This window comes from Bufo bufo, chromosome 2, assembly GCF_905171765.1.
Source record: "Bufo bufo chromosome 2, aBufBuf1.1, whole genome shotgun sequence".
NCBI classification, from domain to species: domain Eukaryota; kingdom Metazoa; phylum Chordata; class Amphibia; order Anura; family Bufonidae; genus Bufo; species Bufo bufo.
Genome location: NC_053390.1, coordinates 56,671,986 through 56,698,871, shown reverse-complemented (window position 1 = coordinate 56,698,871; position 26,886 = coordinate 56,671,986). Strand labels below are relative to the sequence as shown.

The 26,886-nt window shown below is 48.5% G+C and overlaps 2 protein-coding genes across 5 annotated transcripts in view; one reads left to right on the top strand and one right to left on the bottom strand.

The window, feature by feature from the left end:
* Positions 1–26,886, bottom strand: part of C2H18orf25 (chromosome 2 C18orf25 homolog) — a 55,401-nt gene that overhangs the window by 26,697 nt on the left and 1,818 nt on the right. For 3 of the 4 annotated variants that reach the window (XM_040421131.1, XM_040421129.1, XM_040421133.1), the window contains exon 2: positions 13,427–14,245. In XM_040421131.1, the coding sequence (XP_040277065.1) occupies positions 13,427–14,150 (724 nt within the window). In that variant the 5' untranslated portion in view covers positions 14,151–14,245. Of the gene's footprint in view, positions 1–5,396; positions 6,259–13,426; positions 14,246–26,886 lie in introns of those variants that run through there. The other variant, XM_040421132.1, reaches the window with a different exon arrangement.
* Positions 9,014–26,886, top strand: part of FDX2 (ferredoxin 2) — a 33,370-nt gene continuing 15,497 nt past the window's right edge. Inside the window, exon 1 of the mRNA XM_040421135.1 lies at positions 9,014–9,119. The gene's annotated coding sequence lies outside the window, so the exon portion shown is untranslated. The remainder of the gene's footprint in view (positions 9,120–26,886) is intronic.

Genomic DNA, 26,886 nt, shown 5'->3' with positions numbered 1-26,886 from the left:
GTGTAACGGCAACGACCCCGTTGCTCCTAGAGGCTCATTTGCATATAGTAAAACATTTCTCAGCGATGCGGGCGAATATGAACATGGGACCAACACAGATGCCTTCAGTAGCCAAGCGCACATGTAACAGGTCAGCCAGTGTCAGAGGTACAGAACTGCTGACAGATGCCCTTTAAGACTTCCCTGCTCAGTGCTGCCCCGGCCACTCACTGGTCAGGAAACTGAAGTGCAGCCATATAGATTCCTGCACAACCAAGTGACCGGGAGCACCACATGGAGAATAATCAGCCTGAAAATGTGGGTCACGTGTACTGATCCCTGGTTATAGCTGCACAGCTGAAATCTCTCAATATACCTCGCAGGAAATTTATGGATAGAAAAAGTAACTGCACCCCTGCATTACAGCTGCTTCACTAAACTGGTAGAGTGTGTGTCTGACAACCAGCTTGCTGACTGTTTCTTATGTAAACCAGCAGAAGGGTTTTTGCCTTTAAACAGTAGCTATGAGATATTAGATAGATTATAATCATCCAAAGGGGGAGTCGCATTATAAAATACATTACTTACACTAATAAGTCAAAAAGCCTGGATTGTACCCAAGAACTGCAAAAACAATTCTGCTGCCTGTCAATGGAAGTCGGGGAGTCATGTCTACAAACTTGCTGACTGTTTCTAAAGTAAACAAGCACAAGCGTTTCTATCTTTGAATGGTATTTTATACTTTTTTTAAAAGTAGATTACACCAATATAGAAAAGGGAGTTGTTTTATAAATTACATTTCAAACTTCATAAAATACTAATCCTTAGTTATACCCTCAGAGGTGCATTCACAATTCTGCCGATTGTTATCAGCAAGTTTGCTGTCAGACATACCCCTAGCAGCTCAGCTAAGTTCCTATGATGCAGGGGCAGTTTTTGCAACATAAGAGGACTGTGAATAGTCTGGGGCAAATATGACAATTTCCCACAGTGCTGACCAGAGAATGTACTGTGCAGATACTGGACCTATAGGAAAAGTGGGAGATTTCAACTTTGAAGCCTGTAGAATTGTGAGTGCAGCTCTGGAGTATAATACATATAATCTTTGAACCTATCTCTGCATTTAAATATTCAACATTTAGAGCCCGTCACAAGACAGTTTTAGACACGGTCAAAAGCCACCATGCTTTTCTGGCAGGGTTGCTAATTTTGGATACCGCAGACCCGCTTGTGACTTAGGGCCACTGAATGGCACTAAACCGGGAGCGGACAACTCACCCAAGCAGTGGATGTCCGCACACCACGCCAAGAAAGGAAATGTCCCTTCTTGGAGCGGTCGCGGCTTTAAACTGCCAGTCCGCTAAATGCAGCACTGCCTCCATTGCAGACAATGGGATGTAGACACCAGGTGGCGGTGGAATTTTGGCCTGGTATGCCACGTGCTCCTATAAAACCGCTTTAGACGCTCAATGACAGTAAGTATATTACTATAAATTAGGGGAGTTATTCACAGGGAAAAGGAGCCTAGGCGTTATATTCCTGTACATAGGAGGCAGTATTATACATTCTTCCCAGGGGCAATGTCCTAAGTGACATTTTTGTACATGGGCAGTATTATAGTAGATATATTCCTGTACATAGGAGCAGTAGTATAGTATATTATTCTACATAGGGGGCAGTATTATAGTAGTTATATTCTTGTACATAGGAGCAGTAGTATAGTATATTATTCTACATAGGAGGCAGTATTATAGTAGTTATATTCTTGTACATAGGAGGCAGTATTATAGTAGTCATATTCTTGTACATAGGGGCAGTATTATTAGGTATATTCTTGTACATAGGGGCAGTATTATAGTAGTTATATTCTTGTTTATAGGGGGCAATATTAGGTATATTCTTGTACATAGGGGCAGTATTATAGTAGTTATATTTTTGTACATAGGGGCAGTATTATAGCAGTTATATTTTATACAGTGGCGGTATTATAGAATATTCCTGTACATAAGTATTATTGTAGTTTTATTATTTATTTTTTTTACCATAGGAGAAGCATTATGTTAATTTCAACAGCTCTACAGCTGAAGAATGATAGGAGCCATCTTCAGAAAAAATAAATCCCTTTAAAATCAGGTCTGAGACTGCAATATAGGCAAGTCCGTGCTCCTCTCCCGTCCTGCCTGAGCATCTACATGTATTGAAGGATCTGTCAATGGCTGGTCTCAGCATTTTAAGGTGTTACAGAAAACCTAAATCAAATGAAAAGACCATTAGGAAAAAAAAAATCTAACAAAGATAATAAAAAGGGACCAAGTGACCATGTTTTTTTTTTTTTTTTTAACATGCATTTAACTTAAATATCTGCATCTTGAGCATCAAAGTCAACATTCAACAAAATATACTAATACATTTTTTAAAAATGCCAATACTAAGCCAACCTACATCCTGGCATTTACTTCTTTTTGCCATTTCAGTTTGATAAGTATTTCTAGGGTCGGCTGCGACTAAGAGGGAGGTGACAATTTTTACTTCTAGGGGTAAGTGCACGGTTCCAAGTACCTAGGGCAGTGGTGGCGAACCTATGGCACAGGTGCCAGAGGAGGCACTCAGAGCCCTCTCTGTGGGCACCTGCACCCTGGAAAGTCTATGGTGTACAAATATGCCTTAGACTTTTCCTGCCATTCATCAGTGCAGGACATGCTATGAACAGCACAGGCAGCACATTGAATGTAGGCGGCTATTATAGCTAAATGATAAAGTACATGGAGGATATACTATATTGGACTGTAGTATTCAGGTTACATTGCAGTGTTGGCACTTTGTGATAAATAAGTGGGTTTTGGGTTACAGTTTGGGCATTTGGTCTCTAAAAGGTTCGCCATCGCTGACCTAGGGGATTCAAAACTTCATAGGATACAAGCCCGGACCTGCACATTAGTTACTGTGCATTCGCTGGGGGATAAGCTGCAATACCAGACATAGCCAGTAAGCAAAAGTGGTGCTGTTTGAGCTAAGAAATTTAAATATATATATTTTTTTACTAATACTGAACAACCCCAATCAATTTTTATGTGAACCTGGCTGCCAAACATTTGTCTAGGTCTCATGGAGGTGTTAAAGGGCATCTATCGGCAGATTTGAACCTATGACGCCGATTGAGCTGTTACATGTGCACTTGGCAGCTGAAGGGATCTGTGTTGGTCCCATGTTCATATGTGTCCGCATTACTGAGAAAACTGATGTTTTATTATATGCAAATGGAGCAACAGGGGCATCGCCGTTACACTGCTCTCTGCAACTGCTGCGCCAGCTATACTTTGACAGGACCACGTGTGATGACGTTCTCACTGCCCAGCCCTATCAAAGTGGAGAGAGCGGAGCCTCTAGGTGTAATGGTAACGCCCCCGTTGCTCCTAGAGGCTCATTTGCATATAATAAAACATCATTTTTCTCAGCAATGCGGGCACATATGGACATGGGACCAACACAGAGGCCTTCAGCTGCCAAGCACACATGTAACAGGTCAGCCAGTGTCATAGGTACAGAACTGCTGACAGATGCCCTTGAAGGCAAGTCAGCCGCTGCAGACACTGAACCAGCAGGGGTGCATATTCTAGAAATATGAAATGACAGAAACAAGGCAGAACTCTGACGTGTAGAAATGGAAAAATTGTCTAAAGACACTAATTGTGCTGCTGGTAATGGGAGTCTGCCCATTATGTTGCCTTGGAGGTAACCATTCTGGAGCTGGTAATCCTAACCAGTAGCTGCAAACGCAAGAAGGGAAATGACTGCAATTATATTTTTAATTAACAGCGAGCATACTTGGAAGTTGGTTAATTATGGTCGCCAATGGTGAAGAGCCCCCCAGACTCAAACACACTGCCACCCTCTTATTCTCGAGGGGATCTAAGACTATGTTCAGTACACGTGAGGTCACACAGGAGCTGCGGCAATACATTCTTACAGGGCTTTCTGGGACTCTTAGGCCTTATTCACACATCTGTGATGACACCCATGACAAGACGGTCAGTGGTTCACCCATGAACAATCCGTGTCCGTTTCTTGCCCTCCTTGTGTCATCCATGCTCTGCTGATGCGACTAGGCTGAAAATTTTATTTTCAGAGCATCTCTTAGGGTACTTTCACACTAGCGGTTTTCATTTCCGGCACCAAGTTCCGTCGTAGGGGCTCTATACCGGAAAATAACTGATCAGGTATATCCCCATGCATTCTGAAGTCTTCAGTTCAGTCATTTTGACTGATCAGGCAAAAGATAAAACCGCAGCACGCTACGGTTTTAACTCCAGCGAAAAAAAACTGAAAACTTGCCTGAATGCCGGATCCGGCACTTTTTTCCATAGGAATGTATTAGTGCTGGATCCGTTTTGCCGGATGACACCGGAAAGACTGATCCGGCATTTCAATGCATTTTTCTGACTGATCAGGCATTTTTAATACGTTTTGCCGGAACCGGCAGGCAGTTCCGGCAACGGAACTGCTTGCTGGATCGCTCTGACGCAAGTGTGAAAGTAGCCTTACCAATCGTCCATAAAACAGACCAAACATGGACACCATCCGTGTCAGGTCTGCAACATGAGCAAAAATGGAAAAACCACTTGGTTTGAGGCATGCTCTATTAGCCACTGTCAGTGGAAAAAATAAATCACGGATGTGTGAACGTACACATTAAAATCATTGGATATGCGTGCCGTCTGTGGAGAACACGGACTGCACACATACATGAACCACTGACTTTTGGATGAAGCTAATACTGATGACCTTACCTTAGGATAGGTCATCAATATCAGATGGGTGGGTGGGTGGGTGGGGGGGGGGGGGGGGGGGTCAGGTCTGACCCCCGGCAATAAGAAGGGAGCTGAAGCCACCCAGAGGATAGCACAAACTTTTAATTTAGCCAAGATCAATGGAAGGCGATGGGGGTCATTAAAAAAAAAAAAATAGAAACCTGCAGGAGAACCAAACTCCTGATGCCTTAGAGGTGTCATCCAGTAAAACTCTTCCAACCCATCTGACAGTGGGCATGGAGGGACACATTTACCCCCTGGGCAGGACAGCTGAGGTAACCATTCGACACCCAGCAAGTATAATGTCCTGGGACCCTCTACGACACTGTCCCACCCAGCGTCAGATCAGCCGGAGAGAGGTGCCTGGGCAACCCCTATAATATCAGGTAGGTCTACAGCAAGGTTGGCAGAACCTCAGGAGAACCCAACGGCCGCTTGTATGTACATAGACCTTAGAAAACTGAATGTTTAGGTAGCAGACAGTAAACTTGAGAAGAAAGCAGGTTACAGTAAGGGCAGAACATTCTTTACAGGTAATTCTAATACATTTCATACAGTTTTATACAAGAGGCAGCTTATTGAGGCACACACATCGGGAGAAGACATTACCGGGGAACTAGAGTCTGGACACGCGGAGCAATGCAGGAACCATCCCCTACGCCTACCGCAGCATTATCTTGCATAACTTAGTAGGGTTTGGTGCTCGGTCAAATTATTACATCCGCACAATATTAGAATAATAGTATATATATGTAACAGCCGAGTTCCAAAAAGAACAAAAAAAATAAAATAAATTGTCTGTTTGCCCCCGAATAGAAGCTTGCTTTTCTAGACGTCATCCCTTCATCAGGTGGTTTGGCATGCACGTGGCGTGGACAGTTTTACTCGATTATGCATTCGGCCAAGCTTTGGTAAAAGGACTTGGTCATCATCGGCCTCCACGTCTGAAGAAAGGGGGGCCGTCGTCTAGTGCAATTCAAGAACGTGGAAATTCGGTGGGGGGGGTATTAGGACTGGTTTATTTCCTGATCGGCGATGTTGTTACCATTCTCTGGGAAGGGGTCGGGGGGTATATTGTTGTTATTTAATGTGGATGGTGGGAACTCTAGCGTGTCGACGTTCTGGTAGCTGATGTACGAGCTGAGGGCCTGCTGGGGGAAGGTGGGACTCTCTTGCCCCGCCACAAACGTACTGGATGAGCTGCTTGGCGTGAAGCTCTGGCCGCCCAGATGGAGCTTGGAGTCGCCGGGCTCCAGCTGCTGCTTACTCTCCTCGTCAGTGTCTAGCCGGGTCAGTTTCTCTATCCACATACGGAACTTCTCCTCCGTCTGTCTCTGCATCTCTGCAAAACAGTTCATGGCTTCTTCCAGGACATTGCCTATGCAGTTCCTATCCCACACGGTGCCCCTTTCAAGCAATCTCGGAATATCCCTGGGCGTTCCTGCAGATCCCCCAGCACGGATGAAGCCAGCTTTAAAGACATTGAGGCCATTGGGTAAGAAAACATAAAAGCAAGCAGACAACATAACAAGCTGTGTTTATCCAGAGTAAGCATGCCTTAGTACCAGCACGGATAGGACGCACGGGACTAGCCCGATTTGCTCATTATGGACGGGACAGCAGTATCTCACCTTCAGTCATATAATGCAATACCTACAAAGGCAGTACTATAATGTAAACTATAGCATAAAAGTGCAATAAAAGTTCACAAAGACACAATGGCTTTATAGACCGTGCTCGGGAAGAGTCTGCTGAAGCTGAACTGAAAGCCGAGTCAACCAACTGCATCCACTAGACAGACTGTAAGATCGGGGAAATCCCTGACTGGTTATGGACTGTACATTGGGACTGAAAACAGTCTGCTGGGCCCGCTCCACCCGCTGTGGTCACCGGGACAAGGCCTACAGATAGGCCGGCACACTGCCCTGATGGGGGGAAAAAAACTCACCAAGAGCCTTGGATGGTGTACAAGGTTACCCGATGTGTCAATGTACTAAACTAGACAATCCCTTTAAAGTTACATTTCTCACCATAGACCATTCACTAGGAAAGACAACAATGAAGTGACCACAGGGACACAGTAATGGCTTCTTTACTTAGGAGGCAGTATTATAGTAGTTATATTCTTGTACATAGGGGACAGTATTATAGTAGTTATATTCTTGTACATAGGGGACAGTATTATAGTAGTTATATTCCTGTACATAGGGGACAGTATTATAGTAGTTATATTCCTGTACATAGGGGCAGTATTATAGTAGTTATATTCTTGTAGATAGAAGCAGTATTATAGTAGTTATATTCTTGTACATGGGAGGAAGCAATATGTTGAGGGCAGGAGTTGTCCAAATTGACAAAACTCAAATTGACAAAAAACTTAACTTAACCCTTCCCATAGCTTTCTAGCAGCCTTAGGGCTGTTTCATACGAGCGAGTCCATTGCGGGAATCACGCTCCGTGTGTGAGTGTGATCCTCCGCTCTGGACTTGCAGGAGCGCACGGCATTATCCTGATTTATAATGCTATGTGCCTCTGCTTGACCTCATTTCTACAGAATCATACTGACAGCTTTATGTCAGTATGATTCTGTAGAAATGAGGTCAAGCAGAGGCACATAGCATTATAAATCAGGATAATGCCGTGCGCTCCTGCAAGTCCAGAGCGGAGGATCACACTCACACACGGAGCGTGATTCCCGCAATGGACTCGCTCGTGTGAAACAGCCTTTACAGTTAAGGCTACTTTCACACTAGCGTTCGGAGCGGATCCGTCTGATGTTTCATCAGACGGATCCGCTCCGATAATGCAGACGTTCGCATCCGTTCAGAACGGATGCGTCTGCATTAAAACTTAGGAAATTTTCTAAGTGTGAAAGTTGTCTGAGCGGATCCGTTCAGACTTTACATTGAAAGTCAATGGGGAACGGATCCGCTTGAAGATTGAGCCATATCTTCAAGCGGATCCGTCCCCATTGACTTCCATTATAAGTCTGGACGGATCCGCTCGCCTCCGCACGGCCAGGCGGACACCCGAACGCTGTTCAGGTGTCCGCTCACTGAGCGGAGCGGAGGCTGAACAATGGCAGGCGGATGCATTCTCAGTGGATCCGCCTCCACTGAGAATGCATTGGGGCCAGACGGATGCGTTCGGGACCGCTCGTGAGCCCCTTCAAACGGAGCGCACGAGCGGACACCCGAACGCTAGTGTGAAAGTAGCCTAATAAAAACGTTACCTTTATGAGCAATCCTGGACTTATAAATCCGGCAAAAAAACATCTTAGTAGCATATGCAAATTAGGGCTCGCAAGTGCCCAGGGGCGGCGTTACCCTCGTAGGTGCCCAGCTAGCTCAGCCTTATCGTCGCTTCCCCCCGCCCATTCTTTCCCTTTGCCCGCCCATCCTTTCCCTCTGACCGCCCATCTACTTACTTCTTGTTTCGCCGAGATCCCGCGCCTGCGCACTCAGTCCGTTGGCCGGCACATGTGCACTGCGATGCCCATTGTACGGCATCACAGTAATTAATGCGCATGCGCCGGCTAACGGCGCGGAAACTACACAAAGGAGGCGGTTTATCGGTGCATACGCATTAATTACTGTGATGCCGTACAAGGAATGGGCATCGCAGTGCGTATGCGCTGGCCGACGGACTGAGTGCGCAGGATCTCGGCGAAACAAGAAGTAAGTAGATGGGCGGTCAGAGGGAAAGGATGGGCGGGGGGAAGCGACGATAAGGCTGAGCTAGCTGGGCACCTACGAGGGTAACGCCGCCCCTGGGCACTTGCGAGCCCTCATTTGCATATGCTACTAAGATGTTTTTTGCCGGTTTTATAAGTCCAGAATTGCTCATAAAGGTAACGTTTTTATCAACTGTAATGCTGCTAGAAAGCTATGGGAAGGGTTAAAAAGGTGTAACTGTGATGACAGACTCCCTTTAAAAGCGGACTAATGGATCCTGTTTATCCACTTGAACAGCGACATGCATTCAGTCACTGTGGTTGGCCAGTCACAACACGACTCGAAGAGACATGTCCTAAGTGTTTTACGTGCAGCCTGCGCACTGGTCGCCGCCTCCTCCAATTATCAATAAGAACGTAGATCCACCCCCCCCATTTGATTTTTAGATTAAATCCAATTGAAAAGGTAAAGTCTACATGTTATCGGACCACCTCTTTGCCTTGTAAATCTCCTGCGCTGTCTGCACAGGCTGAACCTCTGAACATGCCACGACACGAAGATGTCTCACCTGGAATCTGGTTGCTCCGGTTAAGCGGTAGGATAGGGACACGTGCGGCCGAGGTTCACGCGGTAAGTCATCTGGACCAATTTGCCAGATGTAAACATATTTTGAATCTGTAATTACATAATTACGCGGTCACATGGCTCATAATCCGTCTCCTTTAGGCATCATTTTACCTTTTAAAGGGAACCTGTCCCATTGTACACAGTGTCCAAACAACAGGCAACGTGTCCTAGGGCAGGAGGAGCGGGAAAAGATTTAGTATGACCTGTAAAGAACTTTTTCCTTTTGGTATGCTTAGGAGTCCAGTGGGCGGTCCTATCAGTGACTGACAGCTATGTGTGAACACCGATATGAGAAAGGATGTCCATCATTGATGTGACCACCCACTGGACTTCTAAGCATAGCAGGAGACGGAACTTAACTATTTTTTTACTTTTTAAAGGAATTCTCTCCCCCCCCCCCCCCCTCTACTTATCTGCACCCAAACCACACACATTGAAATGTAAAGCAAAGAGTTAAAGGGAACCTGTCAGCACCAAAATGCCTCAAACCGCCAGCCGTGCCTTAAAGCTGTTAACATCCGGCTTCTAATGATGTTCTTGTGTAAGATGTCTGAGGCGCGTGATCGCTGTAAAACCACTTTTATTCCCCCTGCGGGTGGGAAGTCTAGGTCAGCGCGTCCCCTACCCGTCCCCTCTTATGTTAGATTGACAGCCTGCAGCGCGGCCGAGATAGCACAAGTCTTGCTCATGCGCAGTGAGCCGCTGAAACCCGGCTAATAGCGGCAGCTGGAGACAGGATCGTGCCTTACCAAGGAGTGCACCGCGCATGCGCGAGACCTATGCGATCCCGGCCACAGCGCAGGTTGTCAATCTAACAAAAGAGGGGACGGTTAGGGGGCATGCTGACCTAGACTCGATGCAAGGAAGCTCACGCGAGATTTTAACTGTAGGGCGCGTTTCTTAGGCGGAGCTGAGGAGCTTGACTGAGAAAATATGACTCTTCTCTGGTCACACAAGTAAGATATGACTCTTGTGTTAATTAGCATAAAAGGGGGAAAGCGTTATAGGGCGATATAATAGGATAGGCAAGTCCTGAGAGGATTACGGATCAATCGCTGGGAACTATCTGGGTAATCAAGCATTAAAGGTACATTTGGTTTTACATGTCAGAACTTGGTGACAGGTTCCCTTTAATAGTCGTTCCTCAGTATTTCTTCTCATTAAAGGGGTTCTCGCAGATGGCATTTATCATGTAGAGGAAGTTAATACAAGGCACTTACTAATGTATTGTGATTGTCCATGTTGCCTCCTTTGCTGGCTGGATTCATTTTTGCATCACATTATACACTGCTCGTTTCCATGGTAATGACCACCCTGCGGTGGTCGTGCTTGCACACTATAGGAAAAAGTGCCCGCCTCTCTGGTGGACTAGAGCGCACAATGGTACGCATGCGCAGCAGCTCCTGTCCACCTTGTACCTGCGCTGCACTTATAAGCTAGTAATGGCCTATCCTGAGGACTGGACAGCCCCTTTTTAAAAGGGGGTCCCTAGTTTAAACGGAACCGATCACCTCTATTTTGGCACCCAGGGAACTAGGACTGGCACATTTAGCAAAGGAATGATAGTCGTTCCTATTTCTTTCTAATCTGTGTGTGATACTTTTGTATTTTGCGCACGTCGTCCCATATGTAAAGCAGGGTTTCCGCATTATCGGGGCATCTACCTTTTAGCCTTCACCTCTTCACCCTTTGACACCCATGTTCTATCCCACTTCTCGCACGCTGCTCCCGAAACGTCACAAGAGCGTGCGCAGAGTGATTTACACCGCATGCACAATATTTCAGCGAGTAGACCCCTTTAAGTATCCTATTAGGGACTGGATAGTACAGTAAGACTCAGTTTGGTAATTCTGGGCACGTAAAAACCCCACATGTCATGTGACCCCAGCAGCCAATTAACGTCACGGGACAAGACATTACTAATTACATAACGTCATGACATAGGACAAGACTAATTCCCCGAATGCCTGCAGAGTCATGTAATGCATTCCTGATCTTGCCCAGCAGCCGCTGATGCTGAAGGAAATACCTTCCGTTCCTCAAGTGCCCGGGTCCAGTCCAGGAACCTAGTGGTTGTAGTGGAACTACTGAATGTGCTAAGTATGGGGAGTGACCGCTCAGACTTGGAGGGACGGGGTTACAGTATCATTCCCTATTAAAGCTAAACTCGGGGAACACTTTCCTAAAATAGACTTTTTAGGTACCTTTGAATTAATTTCCTTCCTTATTCCTTTTTCCTATGAATGACAAATGAAACAGCAGATCTGCTTAATCCTCCTGTCTCCTGCTGCAGCCAGAACAGCGGGGGGAGAGCTCCTGCTGCAGCCAGAACAGCGGGGGGAGAGCTCCTGCTGCAGCCAGAACTGCGGGGGGAGAGCTCCTGCTGCAGCCAGAACTGCGGGGGGAGAGCTCCTGCTGCAGCCAGAACTGCGGGGGGAGAGCTCCTGCTGCAGCCAGAACTGCGGGGGGAGAGCTCCTGCTGCAGCCAGAACTGCGGGGGGAGAGCTCCTGCTGCAGCCAGAACTGCGGGGGGAGAGCTCCTGCTGCAGCCAGAACTGCGGGGGGAGAGCTCCTGCTGCAGCCAGAACTGCGGGGGGAGAGCTCCTGCTGCAGCCAGAACTGCGGGGGGAGAGCTCCTGCTGCAGCCAGAACTGCGGGGGGAGAGCTCCTGCTGCAGCCAGAACTGCGGGGGGGAGAGCTCCTGCTGCAGCCAGAACTGCGGGGGGAGAGCTCCTGCTGCAGCCAGAACTGCGGGGGGAGAGCTCCTGCTGCAGCCAGAACTGCGGGGGGAGAGCTCCTGCTGCAGCCAGAACAGCGGGGGGAGAGCTCCTGCTGCAGCCAGAACAGCGGGGGGGGAGCTCCTGCTGCAGCCAGAACAGCGGGGGGAGAGCTCCTGCTGCAGCCAGAACAGCGGGGGGGGGGGGGGAAGCTCCTGCTGCAGCCAGAACAGCGGGGGGGGGGGGGGGGGGGGGGGAAGCTCCTGCTGCAACCAGTTGCCTTAGAGTCAAAAGGTAAAATAGTGCATTGTCTATGGTGGGAAAAGCTCTCTCAGGATTGTCAAGGATAGCTTATAAGTAGGGATGAGCGAACGTCATATTTTGAAGTTTGTGTTCGAGTAAATGCTGAATTGCGTTATGGATTCCGTTACCACGGTCCATAAAGCAATTCCATGACGGAATGCATAACAGAATGCCTTTAGAGTTCTCTCCTGCATATTGGAAACGGGACAGAACCGTTATGCAGGCCATAGACTTCTATTATGATGGAATGAATAACGGAATGCCTCTAAAGGCATTGAATTGCGTTATGGACCGTGGTAATGGAATTCAGCATATACCCAAACCCGAACTTGAAAATATGAAGTTCGCTCATCCCTACTTATAAGGGTTGAATGAAGGAAGAAACCGGTCCATTGCTTTGATAAAGGCACTTGCATGTGTCGAAACGCGTGTCACCTCTTCTATGAGTGGCGAATAAACTTGATATAATTGCAGTACAAAGGAGTGCCGGTTCCTTCCTTCATTCAAGCATTCGGAGTGACGTCCGCTAACCGCGCACCCATACCTTCACGCAGTGCCGCCCGACTATTCGTAACCTACTTATAAGGGTTTTCAAAGATTAAAAAAAATATATAAATAATAAAAATCATGTCTTTTCTACTAAAATCAGCACCACGCCTGTAGACTCAGCCCAAGGACAAGCGTCGCTCTGCCTAGGAGAAAGCATCTGCATTTATCCCCATTCTGGACAACTTTACATTTCCGTACATGGCCCTCCAGCTTGCAATTGCTAACATTACCGCAGTTGTCTCACGGGCCAGATCATATTAGCATATTACTCATTACTGATAGACAGACCATCATGGGTCATCAACCTACAGCACGCTCGGAACTACAAAACCCAGCATGCTCGGCTGCTCTGGGAACTCGGTCAGAAGTTAATAGAGCATGCTAGGACTTGTAGTATGACACCAGCTGGAGTGGCAGAGGTTACTGACCCCTCCATATTAGAGAGTTTTACCAATTATACGGGAAGACACACAGAGCACATTGACAACAATGGAGAAGAGGTCCACATGGACCCCACCCAAACGCAGACAGTGTATAGCGACTGGCCTTTTAATGACCAGTGATCAGGGGACGGGATTTTCTGTGATGTGGATGCAAAATGGTTGAGTCAGCAACTAATCAGTTCAAGAGCAAAACCCATTTCTGATATCTACTTGTGCTCTGGCCGGCCTGCCTAGGACTCACAACAAGCAACAGCATCTAGACTGAAGGAGACTGTCAGCTCTGCAGCCTAGCTGAGAACCATATTAGGCCAGGGAAGCCATCTTACCTGGAATCTCCGCTGTGATTGTCTTACTGCTCCCTGAAACTTCTTCGTCCTCGTCCGATGAGCTGGTGCTCGAGTCGCAGGTGAGGTCGCTGTCGCTGGTACTACTGTCCTGCAGCAAGTTATACTTCTTCCGAGCGGCCGCCTCCCTCTTCTGCCTCAGCAGCCGGATCCGCTCTTTGTGCTTTTGGCTTCGGTGACCTTTGATCTTGGTGACTCGACCGTTTTGCTTGTCGCTGGACTGGCGGTTTTTCTTGGCGGCCATAGTGGAGGTTTCACTCTCTGACCGAGACCTCCGGGACTTGCGAGCCACAGCAGCTCCTTGGCTGGCAGTGTCGCAGCCTTCGGTTATTGCTTCGGGACGTTGCGTCTCGTTCTCTTCTGCGGAAGACAATGTGTCGGAGTCGGCCAGGTGTCCGCTGGAAGAAGGAGAAAGCATGCAGTGGTTAGAGGAGTCGCTCTCGTACACCCGGCCGGCCGTGGGTTTGTCGCTTTCAGTAGACGCTAGCTGAGACTCCGAGGAGTCCCTTCTCAGTTCCATCAGCAGGCAAGGCATGGAAGCGAGTCCGGAAGAGTCTGCGACGTCTTCGTCGCCATCTTTCAGAGAAGGAGGCTGCAGGTCCAGAGCTCCTTCTTCAGCCTGAGAGTCGGCTTTCTCCTGGGTGATGTGAGGAGGCACTTCAGAGTCCAGAAGTTGTTCATCCTTGCCGACTGCCTCCATCTTCATGACAAATATGCAAGTGTGTCCAGTTTTCAAAGCATGGAGTATGAGCTGGAAGACTTCTGGTCAGGGAGCTGAGCAGCAGCTATCTCTGGCATATGCTAGAAACAAAGAAAAATAAAAATAGTCTTAAATTCTACAAAAAGGAGAAAAACATTAAAGCCGACGTTACCTTTACAAAGCCAAGTCACATACACCCCGAATCGGAACCTCATCTCTTGGCCAGAGCGGCTATAAAGGGAGTCTCTTGCTCTGGAGGACACGTCCTGCGCTGCGTTAGGTCCCATGCACATGACCGATTCAGCTTTGCGGTCCGTGTGTCGTCCCCGCACTATATTTGCGGGTCAGCGCTCCGCATGTTGTGGGCATGTTCTATATTTTTGCAGAATGGACATACTAATGTGGAACGCACGCGGATGATCTGTGCGCTTTCCTAATCCGTATGTCCGTTTCGCAAAAAGATAGAACATGTCCGCAATGCGCAGACCCACTGAAGTCAACGGGGTCCTTAAAAACGCAGATACCACACGGAACGCATCTATTTTGTGGATGCACAAAACCGAGACGGACGGGTGTATGAGGCCTTACAAAGACAACACTGATATAAATATGTATTGTGTAATGCTTCATTTCTCCTGTAGGGGCGCTTTAGGGAAACCAAACACTGACTGCCAGGTTTTTCTAACAGATTATGGGCCCATTCATGTGTTTTGGGGTCCGCAAAACACGGATATCGGCACATGTGCGTTCCGCATGTTGCAGAACGCATACGGCCAGTCCTATGATAGAAATGCCAATTCTTGTGGCATTTGCGGACGAGCTCTATCTTCTTTTGCGGGGCCGCAGAACGGAAGTACGGAAGGGTATGCATTTGTTCCGCAAAATTGCAGAATGGATGCGGACCCATAAATACGGTCATGTAAATTGGGCGTCCCCACGTAGAAACACTTTGTGATCGGATTATCTGACGGCCCTTCTGACAAACTAGGGATTGTTCGAAGCAGAGAACCTCTAACTTCCTTATTAACAATGTGGGCGCACACTGCGCGTCCACGCTGAACAGAAAAACGTGGAAGAAAATAAATAAATAAATAAATAAAAGTATAATATGCATTATTATTAGATGTTAATTGCTCACAATGTCTATTATCTCTGCCTCCTTTCAGTAAATGGACACATTAACTGTTTAAACTGTATTGCTATGAACCCTTTCATGACCTCTTCTTATACAGCAGCAGTTCTTCCAATGTTTCATTGTATTCGATCCGCTGACCTGAGCAGCCGCACAGATAATCCCGGTGTCCGATCGCTCCGGCCATTAAATATTTACATCACATGAAACCGGCGGCTTTCTCTAAAATGGGAATCTCTCACAATGTGCAGGTGAGTGGCTCTTCTAGGGCATCACTTTGTGATGGGTGGAGGTCTGGGACCCCCACTGAGCCTGAGAACAATTGGGCGCTACACCCACTCCAGTCTGTGAACAGAGGCGCCCTGAACAGATGCGCCCAGCATCTGTGCAGGGTAAAAAGCGAGGGGGCCGCGGCACTAAATCTGAGCTGTCCCTACTTTCTCAGGATGGCAGGGGGTCCCAGAGCTCAGACCACCGCGCATCATAAGGTAATGGTATATCCTAGTGAGGTGTCAGGGAAATACCACAAGACTAGCACACTACGCTCCTCAAACACTCTGTGCTGCTGGGACACTGCATTTTCTACTAACCTTTCAGTCTGTCAACTTCTCTCCAAGCGTGTCCTCATCACACACAGTACCAAACCATCCCCACGAGTAGCTAGCCAAAGCCTCCCACAAGACCCTTCTCTCCTGAGATACTCTGTGCTGCTGTGTACTCAGCTCCTGTCACACCAAACTGCTTCCCACAGGACCCTTCTCTCCTGAGATACTCTGTGCTGCTGTGAGCTCTGTTCCCATCACACCAGACCCTTCTCTCCTGAGATACTCTGTGCTGCAGTGTAGACCACACTGCTTCCCACAGGAGCCTTGTCTCCTGAGATACTCTGTGCTGCTGTGGGCTCTGTTCCTGTCACACCACACTGCTGGTAGACGCCTGTGGCTGCGAATATTTCATAATCTGACTTCCTCTGCTGCACTGAGGAAATCCCAGACAAGCAGCAGATGATGGCTGAACACTGCGCAGCTCGTCCAACGCTGCCGCCAGCTGATATTCTCTCCCCAGCAGTATATGGCGACCAGGCCAAGACCTGAGCTACCAGGTAACATCCTGTGCAATAGCCACAGAGCAACTCAGGGGGCAGGCTGCCTGCCTAACGTACGTGCGGTTTGATTATTCGGCGCGTGCTACGACTAATAGAGGCCAAGATGGATAACTCCCTGGGGAGATGAATCATCCGGTGACAGATGTGGTGCTGCTCTCACGTAAGAAGCAGAAACATTGTGACAGGCTGAGACACGGAGGACGAAGATGTACTAACAAGTCACCTTATATAACACATGGGGCACAAAGGTGAAAATAAAGGGGCATCCACTCTGCAAAGTGAGCGATGCTCTGGAGGACTCTGGGTGCCCCTGCATTATACTCCCACACCCTAAATAGCAGAAGCTGCACTGATGCCCCATGATCCGAAAGTCGCCAATACAAACCGATCACTGAGGACAGGGCGTCCAAATGAACTTTGGAGAGAATATCCCTTTAAAAGGGATTATCTGAGTGTACAAATACTGATGACCTATCCTCAGGACCGGTCATCAATATCAGATCTGAGGGGGTCCAACTCCAGGGTCCCGTCGATCAGCTGTTTGAAGAGATGTGGCCTCTTCCTAGGGCAGTGATGTCACCTTCATTGGTCACATAGCCTATGTGCAGCTCCGAATGGGCCTGGGCTGCAAACCCAAGCGCAGCCGCTATATAATGTATGGCGCTGTGCCCAATGGAGCATCGGGAGCTCTTCAAACAGCTGATCGGTGCTGGTGCCCGGAGTCGGACCTTAACTGATCAGATATTGAGCTATCCTGAGGACAGGTCAATATTGTACTCCCAGAAAACTCCTTTAAGCAGCGCCCCTAGCTATGCATTTGTCACCGAGGGTCTGGCTGCTGGAACGCCGGCAGAAGCGGCAAGAGCCACCATGTACTAAATAGCAGGGCTTCTCAGACTTTCTACTTCGCCTCCCAAGCACCGCCATGTGCCCCCCAGCCCTAGAAGCACAAAACTATAACTAGAAAAAACATGCAGCTGCATCCCCCTCCTCTATACTGGTTTACACTCGGTCAGTTTTGGGGAGATGGGGGTCTCTGAACGCTTACAGGCCGCCTGTGAGCAGGACCCGCATCTATCGGCCACCAGTAACAGCCACAATGATCAGAGATTTCACATGGACGATCAGTTTGTTATCCAGTCAATGCAGATGGCTAACAAACTGAAACCAATTGAAGTCTATGGGGTTATTCACACGGCCAGTGAATAGCAGCCAACTAAAAATAGCACGTCCTATTTTTGGCCGTTTTCATGGCCAGACGGACCTCAATAAAATCAGTGGGAGCTTTTTGAACGGCCAGAGTAGTGCGCCTCTTAACACTCATCTAAGGGGTACTTTCACACTAGCGTTATTCTTTTCCGGCATTAAGTTCCGTCCTAGGGGGCGCTATACCGGAAAAGAACTGATCAGGCATATCCCCATGTATTCTGCATGGAGAGTAATCCGTTCAGGACGCGTCAGTTCAGTCTTTTTGCCTGTTCAGGACGGAGATAATACTGCAGCGTGCTGCGGTTTCATCTCTGTCCAAAGTTCCGGAACACTTGCCGGAATGGCGGATCCGGCATTTTTCCACCATTGACATGCATTAATGCCAGATCTGGCCCCGAGTGTTCCAGCAAAACGGTTTCCGGCATTGCGGTCTGCGCATGCTCAGAACGCAAAAAATGTAATGAGGTCACATGATCCCACTGGTAGCACAGGTCCTGCTGCCTCCGGGGAGGAGTGAGTGCTCCGGAGCGGGCAGCTGGCTCAAATGAGTTTTATTTCCGACTGGCACTATAGTGGGGTCCACTAAGAAAAGAATTAGGCCTCATGCACACAACCATTTTTCAGGTCCGCATCCGAGCCGCAAGGTGCGGACCCATTTACTTCAATGGGGCCGCAAAAGATGCGGACAGCATTCAGTGCTCCGTTCAGTGGCCCCGCAAAAAAAATAGAACATGTCCTATTCTTGTCCGTTAAGAGGGTCATTAAATATACCGGGGTCACCTGAAGTTCAGGGGGTAGTATGGGAGACATTAGGTATACTGAGGGCACTGCAGGGGTAGGGTTTGATAGAGAAAGAGAAATTTATATATATATTATATATATATATATATATATATATATAAAATAGCTAACAAACTACATCCATTTTTAATGGCCGTTAAAAACGGATGCAGAACGGCCATTAAAACCAGATACACGGCAAGAAAACGGATACACAGACTGGTGCAAAACAGCCAAGAAAAACTGGCTTTCGTTCTTAATGGCTTTTTTTTTGCTGTTATGTGAAAGTAGCCGTAAGTCTATATAACCTCATTCTTTCACCGATTTTGAGCTCGTCATTTTGTTCTCCGTTCACAGGCAAAGTGAAATTCTGCTGACTTCTACTGCCGGTCATCAATCTCTGCTATAGCGGTGCTTCTACTGACGACATGCAGAAAAGCGGGGGCTCAGCCTGGAAACCAGGACACTGGCAGGTGCCCGCAGGAGGACAGCCCAATGTGCAGAACAGAAGAAGCGAACAGGCAGCTGGAATACGAAGAAAAGCTAGAAGGGCAGAGCAATCGTCATCCAGCTTCCTACAGACCCTGAATAGGGTCTAACAATCTCCCTTGACACCCCACAGTAGTAATGAACCAGGAGGCTCTGGATATACAAGGCCAGCATATTGCACTGCAGATAACCAGAGCTGACTATGCAGTGGTTCACTAGCCTCCATAGACACTTTGGGGTTCATTCCCGATCGCCCACTACACCCGATTTATATGACCCATTATCTCATGGGATCTCTAATAGGATTAACTATTGCTATTCCTCAATTCGTCTGGTTTGCCGTGGGTGACGATCGCAGCCTGGTCTATGGGGAAGCTCCAGGAATAGACCAGCAATGTCCACACGGTACTCCCAGGTCAGTGCCCGGGGCTGCTCCATTGTGGGTATCATGAGCAAAGTGCCCTCCTCCCCTGGCAGCTGTGACTACCAGATACTGCGCTAATGCCCTGTGGGAATGCGAGACGAGACATAAGGTTACAGCGCCGGGTTTCATGAAATAAATACACCCGAGATGCAGAGACTTCACAGCCAGAGGGACACGACAGCGGCCGAGGCGGCTCCCAGTGCCTCCTTTATAAAACATTTAAAGGGGCGGATTGTGATGGCAGGAGACGCTCGCAGCGCGCCGGCCGCGGCTCAATTAGCTAATCTGCTTGGTTTCCTATTTTGAGACGTGATAGCTCCTGATGCATGTGATGTTAAGCTGAGGCCAAAACCTCTACAAATGTGGCAACTGCTATTTAAAGCTGCGTTATAGCGGCAAGTGTCACCGGAGCTCTTTACGGAGACCGCCGCCTCCCAGGGCGAAATCCTGGGGCAGCCAGAACCAGAAGTGATGGAGATAGATATATATATATTTTTTAACCCATCTCCCTGCAGAGAGAGACTTTTAGAAATTACAGGCGTTTGTCACCACCACTAGGTGGCGAAAATTGGGACTCTCCTAATCAGGGCAAATAAAGAAGTATGCAAAACGCCTCCTAGTGGTGACAGGAGGAGCAGAGCCCTTCTTGTCGGTGGCTTATGTAGAGGTAACATGCCATGTGACCATTTAAAAGGGGTTCTACAGGGGATATGCCATGACAGATGTAAAAAACATCAGCCATCATATCGTACATGACAACCAGCCCTGTACCTTACAGAGATCTCCCCATTTATTTCAGGCTGGCAGCTCAGGGGATGTAACCATTCTAAGAGGGCGTGTCCTTTCTGCTGCAGCTCTTTCCCTGTAACTGCCACAGCTTCTAACATAACAAATGGTGAAGATGCAAAACTGAGCGTGTGCGACCACCTCCGTGGACAAGAAATAAGGAAAAGAGTAATAGCTACTTTCACACTAGCGCTCGGGGCTCCGCTTGTGAGCTCCATTTGAAGGCTCTCACAAGCGGCCCCGAACGGATCCGTCCAGCCCCAATGCATTCTGAGTGGATGCGGATCCGCTCAGAATGCCTCAGTCTGGCTCCGTTCCGCCTCCGTTCCGCTCAGCAGGCGGACACCCGAGCGCAGCTTGCAGCGTTCGGGTGTCCGCCTGGCCGTGCGGAGGCAAACGGATATGTCCAGACTTACAATGTAAGTCAATGGGGACGGATCCGTTTGAAGTTGACACAATATGGTGCAATTTCAAACGGATCCGTCCCCCATTGACTTTCAATGTAAAGTCTGGACGGATCCGTCTGACTAACAATTAGACTTAGATTTTTTTCAGAAATATAATGCAGACGGATGCGTTCTGAACGGATCCAAACGTCTGCATTATAGGTGCGGATCCGTCTGTGCAGACACCAGACGGATCCGCCCCGAACGCAAGTGTGAAAGTAGCCTAAAACTGCATGTGGCGCTATACAGATACATTTTATTGAATAGCTCAGTGGCTATGCTAAATTGTTAATTACACATAATTACAAGAATATTCAGATCTAGTCGCTGGTTTGAATTTTTTTTTTAATATTTTTTGTGGCACAAACCCTTTAAATTAGAGTTGCAGCGGGTATCGAAGCATACCCAATCAATACTTTTAGACCTGGATCGACACGATACTGGTTTTTACTATTTAACGATACTAGGCTGCGCAGCTTGGTATCTGTTAGAGCAGGGATGCCCAGCCTACGGCCCTCCAGCTGTTGCAAAACTACAACTCCCAGCATGCTCAGACAGCTTACAGCTATCAACCTACACCAGGGCATGGTGGGAGTTGTAGTTTTACAACAGCTGGAGGGCCATAGGTTGAGCATCCCTGTATTAGAGAACATGACACGCCACTCTCAGCAGCACAGTGGAGGAGTCTCCCCCTACCAAGAGATTTAAAAAACCCAGGTTCTAGCCCCTAAGAGGGCTAATAAATAAAAAGTAAAAAAATACCCCCTTTCCCAATTTTACATAAAAAAAAATAAACAAAAAAATTAACATATTACATATCGCCACCCCTGAAAAAGTGCAATATTTTAAAATATAAAAAAAAAATAAAATTCCTATGCGGTAAACGTAAGAGAAAAAAAAAAAGGAAAAAAACATGCTATTCGACTTTGTCACCTTGTCCCCCCAAAAATAGGATAGGACTATTGTATTATGGGCCAGATGTTCTATCAAATGCGGAATGCACGCTGCTTTTTTTGCGTTTTTTTTTTTTTTTTTCGCGTGGTATCGAGTATCGCAATACGTTTTTATTGTATCGAAATCGAATCGACCCTACTTTAAATATTGACGACTTCTCAGGAGGTGTCATCAACAGCGGATCAGTGGGGGACCGACTCCCAGCGAAGCCATCCAATCAGCTGTTTAAAGCACAGATTGTCGTATACAGAGCGCAGCGTGGAACACTGCGCACAATGTTTTACATGGGAGTGCCCCTTTAACATTTTCCTGACCCTTAGGCCTCATGCACACAGCCGTTGACTGGTCCACAATATGCACACGGATGCGGACCCATTCACTGAGCTGCAGTGAGGAACGGGGGCACGGAAGCACTACGGAGTGCTTCCGTGGTGTTTCTGTCCGTGCCTCCACACCGCATATTCTATTCTTATAATGTGCGGACGGATCACGGACCCATTCAAGTTCAAGGGGTCTTGATCCGTCCCGGCCGCCGCACGGACGTTGCCCGTGCATTGGAAACTGCAAATTGCTGTCCCCAATGCACGGAACGGCCGTGTGCATGAGGCCTTATAAAAAACGGAATCTACTATGACTGCCTGTATCTAGAACAAGAATCTCCAGCTGTTGCAAAACTACAACTCCCATCATGCCTGGACATCTTACAGCTATCAGGGCATGCTGGGAGTTGTAGTTTTGCAACAGCTGGAGGGCCAAAAATTTGACACCCGTGATCTAGGCGCGATAATCCAGCACCTACCAGCTGGTGACAATGAGCCTGCAGTGAGAAACACTTAAAAAGGCTATTCCCATCTTATAAAGGCACATTGCTGAAGCATGATCTGTGGGGGTCCGACCTCTGGGACCACCCTTGGCAGTGTTCAGCAGTGCGTTCCCTAACCGGTTCCCCTGTACAGCAGCACCTTGCTCACCTGCAGCGAGCCTCGTTCACATAGGTGGGGATAGACTGCAGCTCCCCAACATCAGGGGTGCTACTGTACAGGGAGAAACGGTGCTGCAACATAGCGCTGCATTTCTTAAAAGCTCATTCACTTGCTGGTACCGCAAGACACTGCAGATTTGCCACATACCAACTCAGATTTAGGGCTCATTTACACAAACGTGTGCGCTCCGTGGCCATACTGCGGACCGCATTTGCCGATCCGCAATACACGGACACCGTTCCGTGTGCATTCCACATCACAGATGCGAACCCATTCACTTCAATGGGTCCGCAGATACGGAACGGAAGCATGGAACACTACGGAGTGCTTTCTGGGGGGGTTCCGTTCCGTGCCTCCGCACCGCAAAAAGATAGAACTTGCTCTTTTTGCGGAACGGACGGATCGCGGACCCATTCAAGTGAATGGGTCTGCGATCCCCGAGCGGCTGCCCTACGGTCGGTGTCCATGCATTGTGCACCGCAATTTGCGGTCCACAGCACGGGCTTCACACAGTCGTGTGAACAAGCCCTTATTAAAGGTGCCTGCACCTAAAGTCTGTCTAAAAAGTGGCGCAAATTAGCACATCTAGGGTTTCAGTGCGTTTTTCCGACATGCCAAGGGGGCAGGGCTTCGCTAGCAAAGATGCAACATTTTGCACCACAATTATAGTGTAGATCTGTCTCAGCCAACTAATAGCTGGTAGTCGGAGAAGTGTCTGCACCAGATCTCTCATCCAGCCCGAGCCCCTGGGATCAGACTGCTGCAGGTCTAGACGGCCGATGTCCGCTTACACCGTCTAGAGGTTTAGTAAATCTGGGCCAGCGTCTCTGTCCCCCGTGTAGGTGCACCCTAAAAGGGATGCCGTGCTGAACACGCACTAAGGCCACTTAAAGGGGTTTTCCAAGACTTTACCACTAATGACCCACCCTCTGGATCAGTATCCGATTGGTGGGGGGTATGACACCAGGGACCCCCACCGATTAGCTATTTGAGAAGGCACCAGCTCTTCAGCCTTGTCTCAGCTTAGTCTGGGCCAGTGACATCATGTTCCTCGGTCACCTAGTCCAGGTACAGCTCAGACCCATTGAAGTGTATGGGGCAGAGTAAGATACCAAGTACGGCCGCTACACAATGTACGGTGCTTGGTGAGCCGAGAGACAGGCGTGGGGCTACTGCGAGCGCCGGCACATTCTCAAACAGCTGATAGGCGGGGGTCCGGGCGTCAGATACCGGTGACATATCTAATGAATAGGTCATAAATCGTAAAGTCCTTTTAAATCTCAGGACTGAGTGTCCCAGTGAACAGACCCCACAGAGCATACGTGATGAGATTGTGAGCCCCATCGGAGACAGCTAATGTGGAATATAGTAGCGCTATAGAAAGGAGTAGAGTTGTTGCGATACCAAATTTTTGATTCGGTTTCGATACCATGAAAAAGTATTGCGATACTCGATACCATTCGATACCACGCGAAAAAAATAAACAAAAAAAGCCACGTGCATTCCTCATTTTTAAAAATGGCGAATCGCGCAGTTTTTATTTTATTTTTTCTGTTCCGGCATTCACCACCTAGATTTTTTTTTTATATTTTAATAGTTTGGACTTTTCTGACGTGGCGATGTAATATGTTTATTTATATATTTTATATGTGAAATTGGGAAAAGGGGGGTGATTTATACTTCATATTTTAGTGTTTTTTTTTTTTTCACTTTTTATTTAATAACTATTTCCCCCCTTAGGGGCTAGAACCTGGGATCTTTCATCCCTTTTCCCATTCACCCTGATAGATCTCTATCAGGGTGAATAGGACTCCACACTGTCCCTGCTGCTCTGTGCTTTGTGCACACAGCATCAGGGATGTTACCATGGCAACCAGGGCTTCTGTAGCGTCCTGGCTGCCATGGTAACCGATCGGAGCCCCAGGCTTACACAGCTGGGGCTCCGATCAGAAGCTGCCATTGCACCACCAATGAGGGGGAGTGGAGAGGTCCCTGTGGCCACTGCCACCAATGATTTTAATACTGGAGGGTTGAGAGGGGCCGGCGCACTGTGCCACCAATGATTTTAATGGGATGGGGGGATTGAGGGGGGGGGCACACTGCACCACCAATGATTTTACCCCTTTATACAGGAGGCGGGTACTAGCAGATCAGCGGCAGTTAACTGCCGCTGATCGCAGCTCCCTGTCAGGGGCAGGGTGCCGGCAATGCGATTCTGCTGCCGGCACCCGCCTCCTGTATGTGTTAAAGACTGACTACTGTATATGAGTCCAGACTTTCACTATTAGGCCACACAGAGCGGCGCCCAGCGATGTCTCAGCACTCACCATTTAGTCCTGGGCGCCGCTCCGTTCGCCCGCAGTGCCCCATTACTGTCTCCTTTCCTGCTCCACATGCTGCTGATTACTATCGGAGCGATGGGAGGAGACATCAGCTTCACTAGTGGGCGTTCCTTCTCCCTGGCTGTAGCGCTGTCCAATCGCAGCGCAGGGAAAAGGAACGCCCACTAGTGAAGCTGATGTCTCCTCCCATCGCTCCGATAGTAATCCTATCATTGGTGGCGCAGTGCGCCCGCCCCTCCTCCGCCCCTCTCTTCTCATTGCCGCCCCTCCTCCACCCCCTCTCTTCTCATTGCCGCCCCTCCTCCGCCCCTCTCTTCTCATTGCCGCCCCTCCTCCGCCCCTCTCTTCTCATTGGTGGCAGCGGCAGCAGCACAGGGGGAGGGAGGACAGCTTCCTTCTCCCCGTGCTGCTGAGAGAGAACATGAGCGCGCCGATAGCAGCGCGCTCATGTTCAGAGATACTAGACTGCGCAGAAGCGCAGCCCAGTATCGAAAAAACGGAAATCCCGGTATCGTATCGATACCGGGACAAAAGTATCGATTGGGTATCGAAATTTCGATACCCGCAACAACCCTAGAAAGGAGTATAAAAATTAATAAAAAAATGGCACGGTGATGGAATAGCCCTTTAAGAGACCAATAAATGAGTGATTCAGGCGGATGCCTAATGACACCGTACCACTGACCAGACCCCCATAGATCAAAACCGATGTCTTTGCCATATCAAGTGTTTTCTAAAAGCTCAGGTCCACTAATAGTTTCAGGCTGTTAGGCCACATTCACACTTGGATTGTTCATTCTGGTATTGAGATTCAGCAGAGGATCTCAATACCGGAATTAAACGGATCCGTTTTGATTTTGCACATTAGGACGCATCCGTTCCGTTAGGTTGCGGTTGTGTGAAATCAAAATGGAAAAAAAAAAACGTATCAGTCACTAAATACATTCTCCGGTCCTATAGGCGGCCTCTCTCCGGGATGAAGGGGCTGATAACAGGGGGCAATAGACTGCATTCTCCGGTCCTATAGGCGGCCTCTCTCCAGGATGAGGGGCTGATAACAGGGGGCAATAGACTGCATTCTCCGGTCCTATAAGCGGCCTCTCTCCGGGATGAAGGGGCAGATAACAGGGGGCAATACACTGTATTCTCCGGTCCTATAGGCGGCCTCTCTCCAGGATGAGGGGCAGATAACAGGGGGCAATAGACTGTATTCTTCGGTCCTATACGCGGCCTCTCTCCTGGATGAGGGGCTGATAACAGGGGGCAATAGACTGTATTCTCCAGTCCTATAGGCGGCCTCTCTCCGGGATGAAGGGGCTGATAACAGGGGGCAATAGACTGTATTCACCGGTCCTATAGGCGGCCTCACTCCGGGATGAAGGGGCTGATAACAGGGGGCAATAGTCTGCATTCACCTGTCCTATAGGCGGCCTCTCTCCGGGATGAGGGGCTGATAACAGGGGGCAATAGACTGTATTCTCCAGTCCTATAGGCGGCCTCTCTCCAGGATGAGGGGCAGATAACAGGGGGCAATAGACTGCATTCTCCGGTCCTATAGGCGGCCTCTCTCCAGGATGAGGGGCTGATAACAGGGGGCAATAGACTGCATTCTCCGGTCCTATAAGCGGCCTCTCTCCGGGATGAAGGGGCAGATAACAGGGGGCAATACACTTTATTCTCCTGTCCTATAGGCTGCCTCTCTCCTGGATGAGGGGCAGATAACAGGGGGCAATACACTGTATTCTCCTGTCCTATACGCGGCCTCTCTCCTGGATGAGGGGCTGATAACAGGGGGCAATAGACTGTATTCTCCGGTCCTATAGGCGGCCTCTCTCCGGGATGAAGGGGCAGATAACAGGGGGCAATAGACTGTATTCTCCGGTCCTATAGGCGGCCTCTCTCCGGGATGAGGGGCAGATAACAGGGGGCAATAGACTGTATTCTCCAGTCCTATAGGCGGCCTCTCTCCACAATGAAGGGGCAGATAACAGGGGGCAATAGACTGTATTCTCCGGTCCTATACGCGGCCTCTCTCCGGGATGAGGGGCAGATAACAGGGGGCAATAGACTGTATTCTCCGGTCCTATAGGCG